This window comes from Ixodes scapularis, unplaced genomic scaffold (assembly GCF_016920785.2).
Source record: "Ixodes scapularis isolate PalLabHiFi unplaced genomic scaffold, ASM1692078v2 PGA_scaffold1__304_contigs__length_218370807, whole genome shotgun sequence".
NCBI lineage: Eukaryota > Metazoa > Arthropoda > Arachnida > Ixodida > Ixodidae > Ixodes > Ixodes scapularis.
Window position 1 is genome coordinate 165658131 of NW_024609846.1, and position 13226 is coordinate 165671356.

At 44.5% G+C, this 13226-nt stretch overlaps 1 protein-coding gene across 1 annotated transcript in view; it reads right to left on the reverse strand.

Annotated features, from left to right (window-relative positions):
* LOC8036000 (unconventional myosin IC) overlaps positions 1-13226 on the reverse strand; it is a 161925-nt gene that overhangs the window by 29361 nt on the left and 119338 nt on the right. Inside the window, exons 7-12 of the mRNA XM_029989500.4 lie at positions 8943-9041; positions 8777-8887; positions 8431-8502; positions 1360-1479; positions 1202-1278; positions 57-162 (exon numbers count right to left, since the gene is read on the reverse strand). Coding sequence (XP_029845360.2) covers positions 57-162; positions 1202-1278; positions 1360-1479; positions 8431-8502; positions 8777-8887; positions 8943-9041 — 585 coding nt within the window. The remainder of the gene's footprint in view (positions 1-56; positions 163-1201; positions 1279-1359; positions 1480-8430; positions 8503-8776; positions 8888-8942; positions 9042-13226) is intronic.

Sequence of the window (13226 nt, forward strand, 5' to 3'; positions counted from 1 at the left end):
GTAAAAAAAATTTGCACACCGAATGAATCGGTGGTTGTCCAGGAAAAGTAACGCACCTCAATGCCTTCCTTGAAGTATTCCTCTTGCTCAGACTTGAGAGTGAGTTCAATGAAGAGCTGCTGAAGCTTCTCGTTGCAGTAGTTGATGCAAAACTGCTCAAAGCTGAAAGTGACAGCAGGCAAATGAAAGGAAGAGCACATTGAAATTAGCCTCCTACTGAGAAAGATGTGGCATTAATTATATACTTTATTTATTTCACAAAATGAATGCCTCGTAATTGTGATTAATAATAATTAATCCCTTTAAATTATTCAAAATGTTCTATCTTAGCTAGTGGCAAGGTTTCAAAGCAGCAAAACAATTATCATGAAGCGATGCACATAGGTATTTAAACATTGCCGCGTGCGTCGCCGAGTTGGCTGCACACGCGCATGGGTTTGAATTCCACCTGAGCTTTTTTTAAATTTTAATTTGCTTGCTCTTCTGAAATGTATAAGCAGAATCTCAGAACTTATTTCAGGTCCTTCACAACAATGCGCAAGTAGCTGGCACAGTGTTTTGCGTCAGCTGCTGGCGCACTCTCGCCATGTTAAATAAACACTCTCAGTTGTACATTCATCTACCATTTCCTATTCGTCACAATATTCAAGCCTGCTGAAACTTTTTATGATGTGCGCATGATCAATGGATGCGGTAAGGTGGTGATTTGGACCGGGTGGTTTATAGCTAAGGGAAACGGCGCCGAAATAACACAAGGACCAAGGCAAGAGGGTCGAGACAATCTGCCTCATTTTGTCCCTCTTGCCTTGGTCCTTGCATTATTTTGGCGCTGTTTTCTTTAGCAAAGGACGCGCAAGTGACACGAGCAAGCACGGAACTGGCGTTTAGCCAACACCTTCTAGAATAATAGAGGCCTCCAACCACCCCGCTCTTCCTTCCATGGAATGTCATCACAGTCACGCCAACTCGGCAATTGGACCCGAACCCGATGCCGGGCAACCTTCGACGCATTCATGCCCTGACGCCGCACTCATATCCAATCGGAGTCTTCGCTCAATCTCGCTGCAATGACGTGAAGATTCTAGTTCACAGGCATTGATTACTCTAGGTGGTGTCGGTTCAGCCCACTACTGTCACGGCATGTACATACTACGACTTGTAGCACTTTCGCTTCAAGAGCACGGTCGGTAAATTCAGAGACCTGTTCTTCTTGAACACTTCGAAGCCGTAGATGTCCAGAAGGCCCATGAGTGTCCTCCTCTCGGAAGGCCGGGTCGCCTGGGGTGGGAGAAAATGCTCGCTGTGGCGCATGGCACTGCAGGGAGACATGCGGAGGAACGAGAGGAAAGAGGAGCTTGCCTGCGGCCTGAGGGAGACATTTATCTTGTGGACGAGCCACCTGAAGAGCCTTTCGTAGATGGCCTTGGCCAGAGCGTCCCTTGCATAGATGGCCTGATCTCGGTTCAGGGGAGTCGTCACCTGCACGCAGGGCGCGGTTTGCCCTCATTCGTTGTTTCAATAACCCTCGAATTGTCTTCTCCATCATACACAGATGTGGGCACATATTGTAGTCAATCTGAGCACATATATTGTAGTCGACATTGCTCTGCCATTTGAGGCTTCAAAGTTTTGCATTAATTAATGGAAGGCACCGTTTTTTTTTGTTTTTTTTCACTGTACAGATTAGGACAGTATATGCTAAAGCGCCGTTCACACATATGCAACCGAGTAAGACCGAGAGACCAGACCAGTTCTTAAGCCTCTTGCAACGTCTCAGGACCTGCTCCGCTGCAGCGCATCCGGTCCTAAGACGTCGCAAGAGGCTTAAAAACCGGTCTGGTTTCTCTCGATCGGTCTTACTCGGTTGCATATGTGTGAACGGCGCTTAGCACTAGCTACAACCGCTTTTTTTTTTTCAGGTGTATTTCAGGCTTAACAAGTGACATGATGTGGGTGGCAAGGTTGTCCACTTTTTTAGAGCACAGCTCTTAGGCACACGCTTCTGGGTCTCGCAGCATCGCTGTCGATGTCGGCATTGGCGTTGGCGTCAGTGGCGTACACAAAGGGGGGGCCGAAGGGGCTGCAGCCCCCCCCGAAACTTTCGAGCGGGGGGGGGGGGGGAGTGGTCAAGTTCACTGACTCTCGGGTTCATCAATATCAATGCGGTGTTGTTTATTTTTTTTTAACAGCGGAACCAACTTTGTGGAGAAGTTGTAAAAAAAAAAGAAATAAGAAAGGAAGGGAATGCAATATGGGTCATTTATAACATAGTACAAATAATAAAAAAATGTGTAGTTTTAACGACTTTCGTGTAATCTGACTGAGGAATAATTAATTAGCGAATTTATTCCTATCTCCAATCAAGATTCAACGCTTTATGAAAGTCATGGATTGTGTGATATAACAAAAATATGTAGGACCAAAGGTTCTACAAACCACAGCACTAAGATTATGGAAGTGCCCAGCTTAATATTTAACGCTTTGCTGAATTTTTACGCGTGTGAAACGATACAACACAACCTTTAGTAAGAAGAAAAAATGACAAAAACATCAAACATTTAATAAGATGGGTCCAGCTTGTGCTGACCCCACAGATCGCGATAAACGTAACCAAGGACTGCGGGTTGCGCGATTGGGCGTGTAAGCCGCAGCCTCCACAATCTGCTTTTTGTGTATATGTGTGTTGTCGCTTTTGCGTTTTCTTCTGCTCCAATATAGTTTTATATAACGGTCGTCGCGGAGTAGCCGGCATTGCGGGATTCACACACACACACACACGCACACGCACACGCACACACACACACACACACATTGTATATATATATATATGTACTGTAATTGGCTGCATATCTCATTTGTTAAATATATTGTGAGGTAGGCTGCACTGCTAGCGTTACTCAGGAAAGAAAATATATTCGTTTACTTCTACTTTTATTGCTTCGCGAGTGCCCCAATTGCGCGGAGTCGCCGGGGCTGGTTTGTCGTCGTCACGAAGCGGCCCGTTGTCCCCCGTCTTAATTGTTCCTCGAGAACCCCCGCTCTGGGTGCGTACCATGCGCTGTGCCCCGCTCGAGCGCAGCGGGGCACCTCGATGTTTTGTAGCCTTTTTTTTATTTTGAGAAGAAGCGTCGGTACTGCTCTTGCACCCCGACGAGGTTCTTTTTCCTGGAAGCGATGTCCGGCTGACGGTCGACAGTTAGGGCGAAGGTTTTCGGGAGTTTTCGGGGGTCTATGCACGTGTCCTTTCTTAATTGGATTTTGTATTGTATGTGTTTGTTTTGTACCACGTGGCTCCCATTGGTCTAAAAATAGCGATATCTGATTGGCTCCTCGGGGCGGGAAAACTCTTAACAAAGTGAATATAGGCGCCTAGAGGCGCGGGATTTGCGGTTCAAGGTTCGAGTACAGAAGTTGTCATAGGCAGTTTGAGAACTGCGCGAGATAGGGGCGCGAGTGTGTGACCTGCTGCCTCAGGACGAGAGCCAAGTGCAATATGTGAGTGTACAAACCATTTTCCATCGTTCCTTTGTTGCGTCATGTGACTTCCTTGACTTTCTTTTGTGAACGGACTTCGAAAACCTTAGAAATCGACACCAACAAACAAATCACGTAAGATTTTTATTGGTTCGATCAGGTTAAGATGGGAAGTAATTTATGGTGGAGCTGCTTTCCAGATGTTTATCGTCTATCCATCAAGGTGTTCGCGTTTCTACTCGTGCATCATTGCTTTATCAGCCCCGATGACTGGCGGCTTCGTGCATTGGAGTCGTGCTTTATATAATATTTGTTTTTATGATTCTTGTTTTCTGCTAACTCTGGTGCCTTCTGTTGACGTGACTTGTAAATAAAGAAGTGCAAATGCCTTCCTATCCGGGGCACCATTTTTATTTATCATAATCATCCCAAAACCAATATGACAACTTTAATTTAATCATTTAATAGAAGAATGCATAGTTCTTAAGAAAAAATGAAAATGCTTTTATTTCCTCTTGGACTTTCTTTTCTCTTTTTATCTTGTCCCTCTTTACCCCCTTTACTCCCTTTACTCCCTTTACCCCCTTATCTTGTCCCCCGTTGGTCCGGCCCCCTCCGAAATGAAATCCTGCGTACGCCACCGGTTGGCGTAACCACACTAAATTTAGCGGAAAAACTGATGTCACGTGACCTCAACACCAATTCAGTTTCCCTGCTAAATTTAGAGGGGAAATTGACATCACTTGACTTGGTGTCACGTCACCTATGAACAAATTCAGCTTCTCCGCTAGATTTAACGGGAAAATTGACCTCACGTGATCTCAACAGCAATTCAATTCCTTGCTAGATTTAGCGAGAAATTTGACGGCACGTGACCACAACACCAATTCAGTGTCCCCACTAAATTGGGGGGGCATGACGTCACATGACTTGGTGTCACGTCACCTATGAACAACTTCAGTTTCTCCGCTAGACTTAGCGAGAACATTCGTGTCACGGGACCTCAAGAGCAATTCATTTCCCCACTAAATTTAGTGGGAAACCTTTCAAAAAGCTGCATTGATAACATTAAATTTCCATGGGATGTTAGAGAATTGAAATGATATATACATATACAGGGTACTCTATGGTTGTCAAATACATAGTGGTTTGAACTGAATGGCAAAGTAATTTCCGGCTTTTACACTGTAAAGAGATGCAGCCAGTATGTCATGGTTTTCTCCTAGACTGCAAAGGCTGTGAATGATGCGGTGCTATTTGATTCAAACCACTATTCACACGCCTCTATTGTTTTCATACTTGGAACTGCGATGCTTGCCTCGAAATCTTCTTGTATTTATATAGTCTATCCGAGATTACCCGTCGAACAAGATTAAAGCCTATAAGCATTATTATTTATGGCAATTCTATTGCACCTGGCATTCAATATGATAACCTGAAAATCGATAGTGTTGATGTAAATCATGGGCAATTCTATTTAGTTTCACAGTCAACAATAGCGGGATTTTGCAAATGTTAGGATTTTAGAGTAGCTTCGAATAATACACTATTCACTATTCGCTTCAGATGAACTGAAATATATCTATTTAAGTGTCAATCGTTGCAAGTTAGTCCCGTTGAGCGTGCTCATTACCGATCACCGGTGCACTCCGGAGAAGCAATACCGGCGGAAGCCACCTCCACAGGTGTTTTGTGAATGCTGATATCTACACTAGAGTAACATTTTCAAAATTAAACGGTATTATGCAAGAGTATATGTAAGGCAGAAATGTACTGACAGCCTACTATGTTTATTGTTAGTAGGGTTATGCGGAAGCAAGCTCTGCGGAAGCTAGCTCCGCGGGTGTTGCTTCTCCGCAGTGCACCGGTGATCGGAATCAAGCGCACTCAACGGGCAACGCACCGCGATCAACACATGGAAAAGTGTGAATATCGCATTTGCTTGCTTGGAAGAAAAGCACACTTTCAAAGCGGGATGGTGCACGCGCGTGCCTGGTGCATTTGAAAAGAAATGGAAGCGTTGTGAATGTTGATATGTACGTAGCACTAAAAGTTTCAGAATTAAACTTCGAGTGTTATAAAAGTATACGAGGCAGAGATACCCCGACAGCCTGCATTCATCGTGCCCCATTCTTTTTTTTTTTTTTTAATTTGAGATTGAAAAAAGATAATTTGCATACAGCAAGATTTGTACATTCACTTAATTGGGTATAGTTGGACATCTCTATGGAATTAATTTAAATCAAATCAATTGTTTACTTGCTATCCCAAGGTGTCAAACTTTCTGAGGTTTCAGTTCATATATATAGATAAGACTAAACTTAGCTTATAAATGTAAAAGTGGAAGCTTGGAAACAATCTTCATGAGTTCAGCTAGCTTTTCATTTAAACATGGTACAACAGTAGTGAAAGGCCGGGAGAAACTATTCAATATTCAATTTTAACCATATTCAGCAAAATCGATATTCACTTTGAATTCATTCGTAACTCAAGATCCACTATTCGCACATGCCTAAACGATAGGCTTGCGTTGATAAGAAATCAAGATAGTTGGTAGTTCGGCAAGCCTGCTGAGTGAATCTTGAACTCTGATTTTGTGGATCATTACGTGTCAGACTGAATGTTTGTTAATGAAGGACTAAGTACAGATTTATGTGGCTGAGCATGAAGACTCCCAACTCCAAACTTAATCATATACTGTAAACTACTTAATTTTCGCGGGCTCAAAGTTTCGCGAATCGGGCCAAAGCTGAAAATTTGAAATTATTCACGGGTTTTAATTTTCGCGAATCGAGTGTAGCTTCCGTAGCGTTCCCATATTGCCTGAATTGTTCGCGGGACGTATTTTTCGCAAATTGTAGGCGATTCGCGAAAATTAGATTCCCGCGAAAATTTAGTCGTTTACAGTATATATATATATATATATATATATATATATATATATATATATATATATATATATATATATATATATATATATCGAAAAACAAACATTCATGGCACAAACACAATAAATAAATTAGGAATGCACACAACTAAAACGAAAGACAAAGTATAGCTGAAGGAAAAAGACACCAATGTTCTGTCTCTTTTCTGCCAGAACATGTAAACCTACCACACTTTATGGAAATTTCACCACAAAAACGAGTCACTTTGCCCAAGCTTGAGAGTCTGTGCCCTATGTCTTAGTGTACTAGTTATGAAGCAGTCTTTGCGAAATCCCTTTGATTTTATTGATTCCACTGGTCCCATTTTATGTCCTGAGACTACCTGCTATATATACTGCACTGTCTAATATCCGCTGAGTAATGCACAGTGGGGGAGGCAAGCATGCTATGCCCCCACCCCCTGATGACTCTGCAGAGGGGCACAGATTCGGTAGGGTTCTGTTTTTGTTGTGAAACACAACAAAAACGGAACACTGTTGAGTTTGCACCCCTCTGGAGTCACCAGGAGGGGGGCCCAGAGCCGTATATTGGGAGAGTCTGGCCAGTGGGTGTGGCGATGAAGGCGCTGGAGAAGAAAAAAGGGAGGAGAGGGAGCAAAGCGCCAAAGGAGCGAGAAAGAAAAGAGGGAGTAAAAAGCAGGCAGAGAGGAGACGACCGCCATTTTGATGCGACTCGCTTTCCGTAAAGAGCACTGTTGAAGTTATGTGTTGTCTGCTACTGGCCGACTTGTTTTTCTCCTGATTAAAAGTTTGCGGTCTGACGTCGAGAAAACTTTGTTAACTTTTTAACCCACCGAGGAATAACAGTACTGTGAACGACTGATTTTTCGAGGGCTCAATATTTCGCGATTTAGGTCAAAGCTGAAGTTTTGGAATAATTTGCGGGTTCTAATTTTCGCGATGCGGTGGTGTCTCAATATAGATTCCAATGTGTTTACATTTTACCAGAATTGTTTGCGGGACCTATTTTTCGCAAATTGTAGGCGATTCGCAAAAATTACCTAGGTCCTCGCGAAAATTAAGTCGTTTTTTTTTGCTAGAGCCAGCGATATAAAAGGAAATTAAAATTTAGATGCCAATCCCATGCATTCCACCGGGTGAATGAATCCAGCCGGGAGTCCACGTGCATGTGCTCACGCCTCTCACTCTGTGCCACGGGCTGATTGGCTCACTGGAGAGGGGGGCGTTACGGCGGCGAGATAATAAACTGGCCAAACTCTCCCAATATGCAACTTTGGAGAGGCCATAGCAGGTGACATCTAAATAGGGTATTTATTTCTTTTGTTGGACATACACAAAACGAAAAACAAACAAAAAATCCAGGAGAAAATATAAAAATTTTTTAGAACTATTTCAAGCATCCTCAGAGAAACAGCTGCCTTGAGGCGAAAATCGTTTCTGTAAATAATTTCAGCAGCAAAACAGAAAATAAAACAAATATATTCCTCTGCAATAACAGCCAGCAGAGAATTTAAGGACACCTGTACCTGCAACTTTAATTACAGAAACAGCACATGGCCTTACCTCTTTGTCTGATGCCAGGTAAATGCAATCTTTTGGGGCCTTTCTGAGGTGCAGATAATGTGATCAGTGCTTTACTTTGCATATGATTTTTTCATCAGAACAAATATTAATGTCTCCAAAATCTGAATAAGTTCGACACAGATTTTAAAAGTACAAGTGCAAAGGGTTGAAAATGAATGTTTTATAGAACCGTATTTTCAGGTTTACAAATGTAAATAACATTCTAAACTCCAGCGGCCACTTGAATAGAATGGTAAGACATTATTGCAAGAACTTTGTTGCAGGCATGAAAGCCAGTGAGGGAGTGGGTAAAGGTTTAATAGGGGTCATGCACATATGCCCGTCACAAAGAACGACTGGGTGTGCCGCGCGAATGGTGGCATGGACTTCGCGCGAATTCTCTGTCCTTTTCCAGGATGCTGCTAACATTATGGCCTTGTAGAAGCTTGGCATATCTACAGAAAAATTGAGGCCAAAATGCTCACCAGTTCTCCCCTGGCCTCTATGGTCCTGTTGGTCAGAGCATCCCTGAGGACCTCTTCAGAGCAGACGACAAGCTGCACAGTCATCATTCAGTCTAGGTCAGGGATAAGAACTGTTGGGCTGGCTAGTTAGCAACAGAGTCTCAGCTAAGCCTGCGTAAACAGAAAAAAATGATTTCCAACCCCTTGGACGTGCGAGCGCTTGAGACCCAATTTGCATGCCACCCATTGTGTGCTAGCTTGGCCTGTCCTGGCACTGCATTCGTTAAAGCAGCCTTAGCTTAGGCTCTGCTTCTAGTAAGTCAACCCTGGATTCAAGAATCCCAAGCAGGAGCTCGATTCCACTCACCTTGGCAATGGCCGCCACAGGCTTGTCCTGGGCAATGACGGCTTCCCCGTTCTCTTCGACAAAGCCGGTGTTGCCCAGGTGCAGCACTGTGGCCACTATGGCGAAGATCTCCTGCGCATTTTTCTCCGCCGTTAGTCTCATGGCTTCGGGACTGCGCCACACCCACCTCTTCCTCCCGCAGCGAGAAGTCAACCACGGAGAGGGCCTCCCGCACCACCCGGAACTGTGCACCGTCGTCGATGCCAAACACCTCGCTGCTGTCGCCCTGGCCGACAAAAGACGCCACTCGGTTTTAGTAGGATGCTCTATAATATAAAATGGGTTACGTGTGCTGTCCTGCCCCTTTGCTGCCTACTACTACTATCAGCGTTTTAGTATCACATAAAAAGTTCATTTTTTTTTTTTAAATTCAATCTGAGGCCGCTGAAGAAGAGACCACCGGCATCAAAACGTCCCGCCTAATGCCACTAAAAGAGCTATGCTTCAGAGCAATTACACTTCAGCCATCTTGTTGCTTAAAATCATAGGTGCCATTTATCTAAAGCTTTTAGTGTTGTGCGAATATCTGCTATTTCGAACAGTAGTTTTGTATAATACACTGTTCAATATTCGCTTCGAGACAAACTGCGATATTCGTATTTGTTGAAGTGTTGATCGCGGCGGTTTAGCCCCGTTAAGCGCACTTCTTACCGAGCACGGGTGTAGTGCGGAGAAGTAACATCCGCGGAAACGAGCACCGCGGATGTTGCTTGTTTGCAGGACACCGGAGCTCGGTAAGAACCGCAACCCGCCGAGATCGGCTCTTGGGAAAGTAAAATATTACAATAGACCGATCACTCAGCCATGGTTTCACTAAGCCACCGCTGCCGTTATGCACCGTGGGATCTGTAGTCTTTCTGCACGCGCGACAACGCCGCTGAGTGTCTGCGGGAGCACAGCACGAGGCGGCACAAGCTGCCTTGTGCACTGGCGCCAGTGGCGGATCCAAGGGGGGGGGGGGGGGGGGGGGGGAGGCGACGGGGGCGGCCGCCCCCCCCCCTCCCCAAACAAAGTCGACCCCTCTCCCTCCCCCCTTCTCGGAGGGCAATTTGCCATGGGTGGACCCCCCGGTGCACAAGAAAGAATGGTAGTATACCATTCTTTCCGCTCCCCGCCCCCCCCCCCCCCCCCCACACACACACAAAACGGAGTTCTGGATCCGCCCCTGACTGGCGTCTGCCTCCCATGAATTACAGTTATGGCGGCGTCACGCATGCATGTAACGCTCAGTGCGATCAGTCTGCGTTCTTGAGAGAAAAGCACATTTTCAAAGCTGGTGCACGTGCGTGCCGACGTTGCAGTAACATTTTCAAAATAAAACTGTGGCTGTTATGCAAGGTTATACGTAGGATTCCGTATTTTCGGTCTGCTCAGGCCGAAAATAGTATTGCTTATTTACTAAAACAAACAAACAAAAAAAAATTGTATTTTTAGAGTTTATCTTTAGCTAAATATTCTGAGTTTCTCAGAGTTTATTTTTGTTAGATTCCCAATTCTCTGAAGTAAGAAGTTTATGTTTTCTGTTTCCAAACTTTCCAGATTAAAAAAAAAAAAAAAGAAAGAAATTTACAAAGACATTTAAGACTGCTAACGTGTCGGAATGCAAAATCATTCGTATACGTAGCGTTCGTCCTACAAGCTGCGCGCCGCGCTGAGCTCGGCCGTGCAGTCTCTCCGGAGTGTGCCCGGGCGGGCTCTGCTAGCTCTGCAGCTGGCCACGCCCTCTTACCGGCACCCGGGCCGCTGTGCCACCATGGAGAGGGCTTCTCTGTGGGGTGGCGTTGCTTGGAACTACACCGGGTGCCACCCAATAAGATGGCTGCTACAGATTACAGCCTTCGCACCATGGGACAGGGAAATTAAGGGGCCGTTTGGCGCGGCTTCAAAAGCTGATAAGGCCGGTTCGCTCTATGGGACAGTTAATGCTTTCGCATTAATAGATATTAACCGGCGGGTATTACCCTGCCTTAGATTTATAAAAAGGCATGTGTAGTCGTTGGAAAACTTTTTTTTTTTTCTTGTTCTATTCTACCGCTTCTCCCTACGGCTGCGTGGGGTGGAGTGGTGAGATAGCGGTTTCAGATGTCCCTTCTATGAAAGATAAGAGTTCATAGCTTTCACGCTTATCAAATCACAACCCTATCTTTCTCTAAGAAGTTCAGCCTGAAAACCGGTTTGTGTTGTGACCCAGAACTACAATGCCCCGTTGTCTTGAACGAACCCCGACGGAATAAACAGTGAACCTTCTTGGGTCAATACTAGGAGGTTTTTAAGGAATCTTGGGAGACCTCTCCTGATGACTGCTGAACCTGTGCTCTGACCAAACTTATTTGTAAAAAAAAAAAAAAAAAACGCCTTTTTTGTTTCTTTTGGCCATCATTACCTCCAAATTCAGAGTTTTTTGGGTAAACCCAAATTAAATAAAATTTTATCGGCAAGTGTTTTGTTTTTCTCCGGATCTTATCGGATTTATTCGAAAACACGCTCCGTGTTTTCCAATAAATCCGATAAGATCCGGAGAAAAACAAAACACTTGCCGATAAAATTTTATTCAATTTGGGTTTACCCGAATTGTTATAGTTATATGTTAGGCATATGCCTTAACAACCTGCGTTCCTCATTCGTGATTTTCTTTTCTTCAAATTTGAGATTGAGGAAAGATTTTTTGCATTTAGCAAGATTGTAAAAGCATTTAATTGCTGTGCATTTTTGTGGGATTAATTTTATGTCAAATCCGCCATTTACTTGCCACCCCAAGACATCGTACTTTCTCAGGTCACAGTCCATAAATTTCTGAGAGAACGCCCGCCCCCGAGAGATCGCCCATCCCATTTTTCTGGCTCAATATCTGTAACATAAAAATTCCGAAACACCGCCCACCTCCGATCCCCGTCGGACGTCACGCGCGAAATACGATTCTGCTACGTCCGCGATCTGCGGTATCCGTTCCCGTGACACAAGGTTTGTAGCTGATTCCCGTGGTTTTTGTCCGCGAACTGCGCGCGCAATATCGGTTCCCGTGACAGGCAAGTTTGTAGCGGGTTCCCACGTGTTTATTGAACCATGTAAATCCGCTGCGTCCGCGATTTTCGTTCCCGTGAGATGCGAGTTCTCGGCAGGTTTCCGCGTGTCCATCGCACCGTGAAATGTGCTGCGTCCGCAACCTGCGGTTTCCTTTCCAGTGACACAGGATCGAGTTGGTAGAGAATTCCCGTGTCTTTATCGCATCGCGAAACGCGAATTTGCGGTGTCCGCAATCTGCGCTATCAGTTCCCGCGTCAGGTGATTTCTAGCCGCTGTCAAGGTGTTTATCATTAATTTTTGATAAAGTTTTGCTCTGGCATCCACAAAGATAGCCCACGCCATGTTATTGACCATTAATCTCTTTATTTTGGGGAGGTGTTCTTTCGGAAGGAACTTTACGAACTTTACGGTAGTTAGATTAAAATTAGCTTATAAACTGACAAGTGGAAGCTTGGGAACAACCTTCACTACTTTTGCTTAGAGAAATTATTCGATATTAGAATAAAAAAAATATTTGGCCAAAACCACTATCTCGACCGCTTATAATGAAGTCGGTTATAACCACATAGCGGCTATAGCGAAGCGATAACGATTTACCATTTCCGCTTTCACTTTTTCAAAGTATTTGTATCTGTTTTTAGCGAATGAAATCAAGCGGCGCCCGCGGATAAAACAAAAAAGTTTGTAATGAAAAAATATATATATATTAAATTTAGAAAGTATACTAAGTCGAGGACCGCCGCACTTAACCGTCGCGGCCGAGCAGTCAGCCAGAACTGGCAGCAGACGATGCTTCAAAAGCCGGCGGCGGCATCTGCATCGTCGTCTGCTGCCCCTCTTTATCCGGGAGGGGAGGGAGGGGAGAGGAACACCGGTGAAACGAGCGATGACGTACACTTAAAATACATATCCGAAGGAGAAAAAAAATTAACCGGCTTGGATGTAGAAAGGATGCCATAAAATGAATTTACAGCGAAAAAAATGTTTAGAGCTATATTTACGGCGCGAAACAAATTTGTAGTTGGCGTTAGCGGGAGCGCCTACTAGCAGTCACGTGACTGGTCACTAATCACGTGGTAGACCTGTGCGCCGCCGCCGCCATTCACACTGTAAAAAAAGTATTTTTCAGTCCTCGTCAACGCCACCGTCGAAAAAAAAAAAAAAAAAAAAAAAAAAAAACGAGGCAGTCACTTATGGCCACCCGACGTCGGTGTCTTCTCGGGAAACCTCGCGTTTGTTGAGAAAATGCGGAATTTTTTTATTCATGTGCTTCTTACAATTGTTGCCAGGAGCGTCGAGGATTGCATGCATGTGCACATCACATTTTTGCACAAAGTGGATTCAGGGAGGCTACGCGTACGAGCGCGCATCCATCACTTTAAAAGTA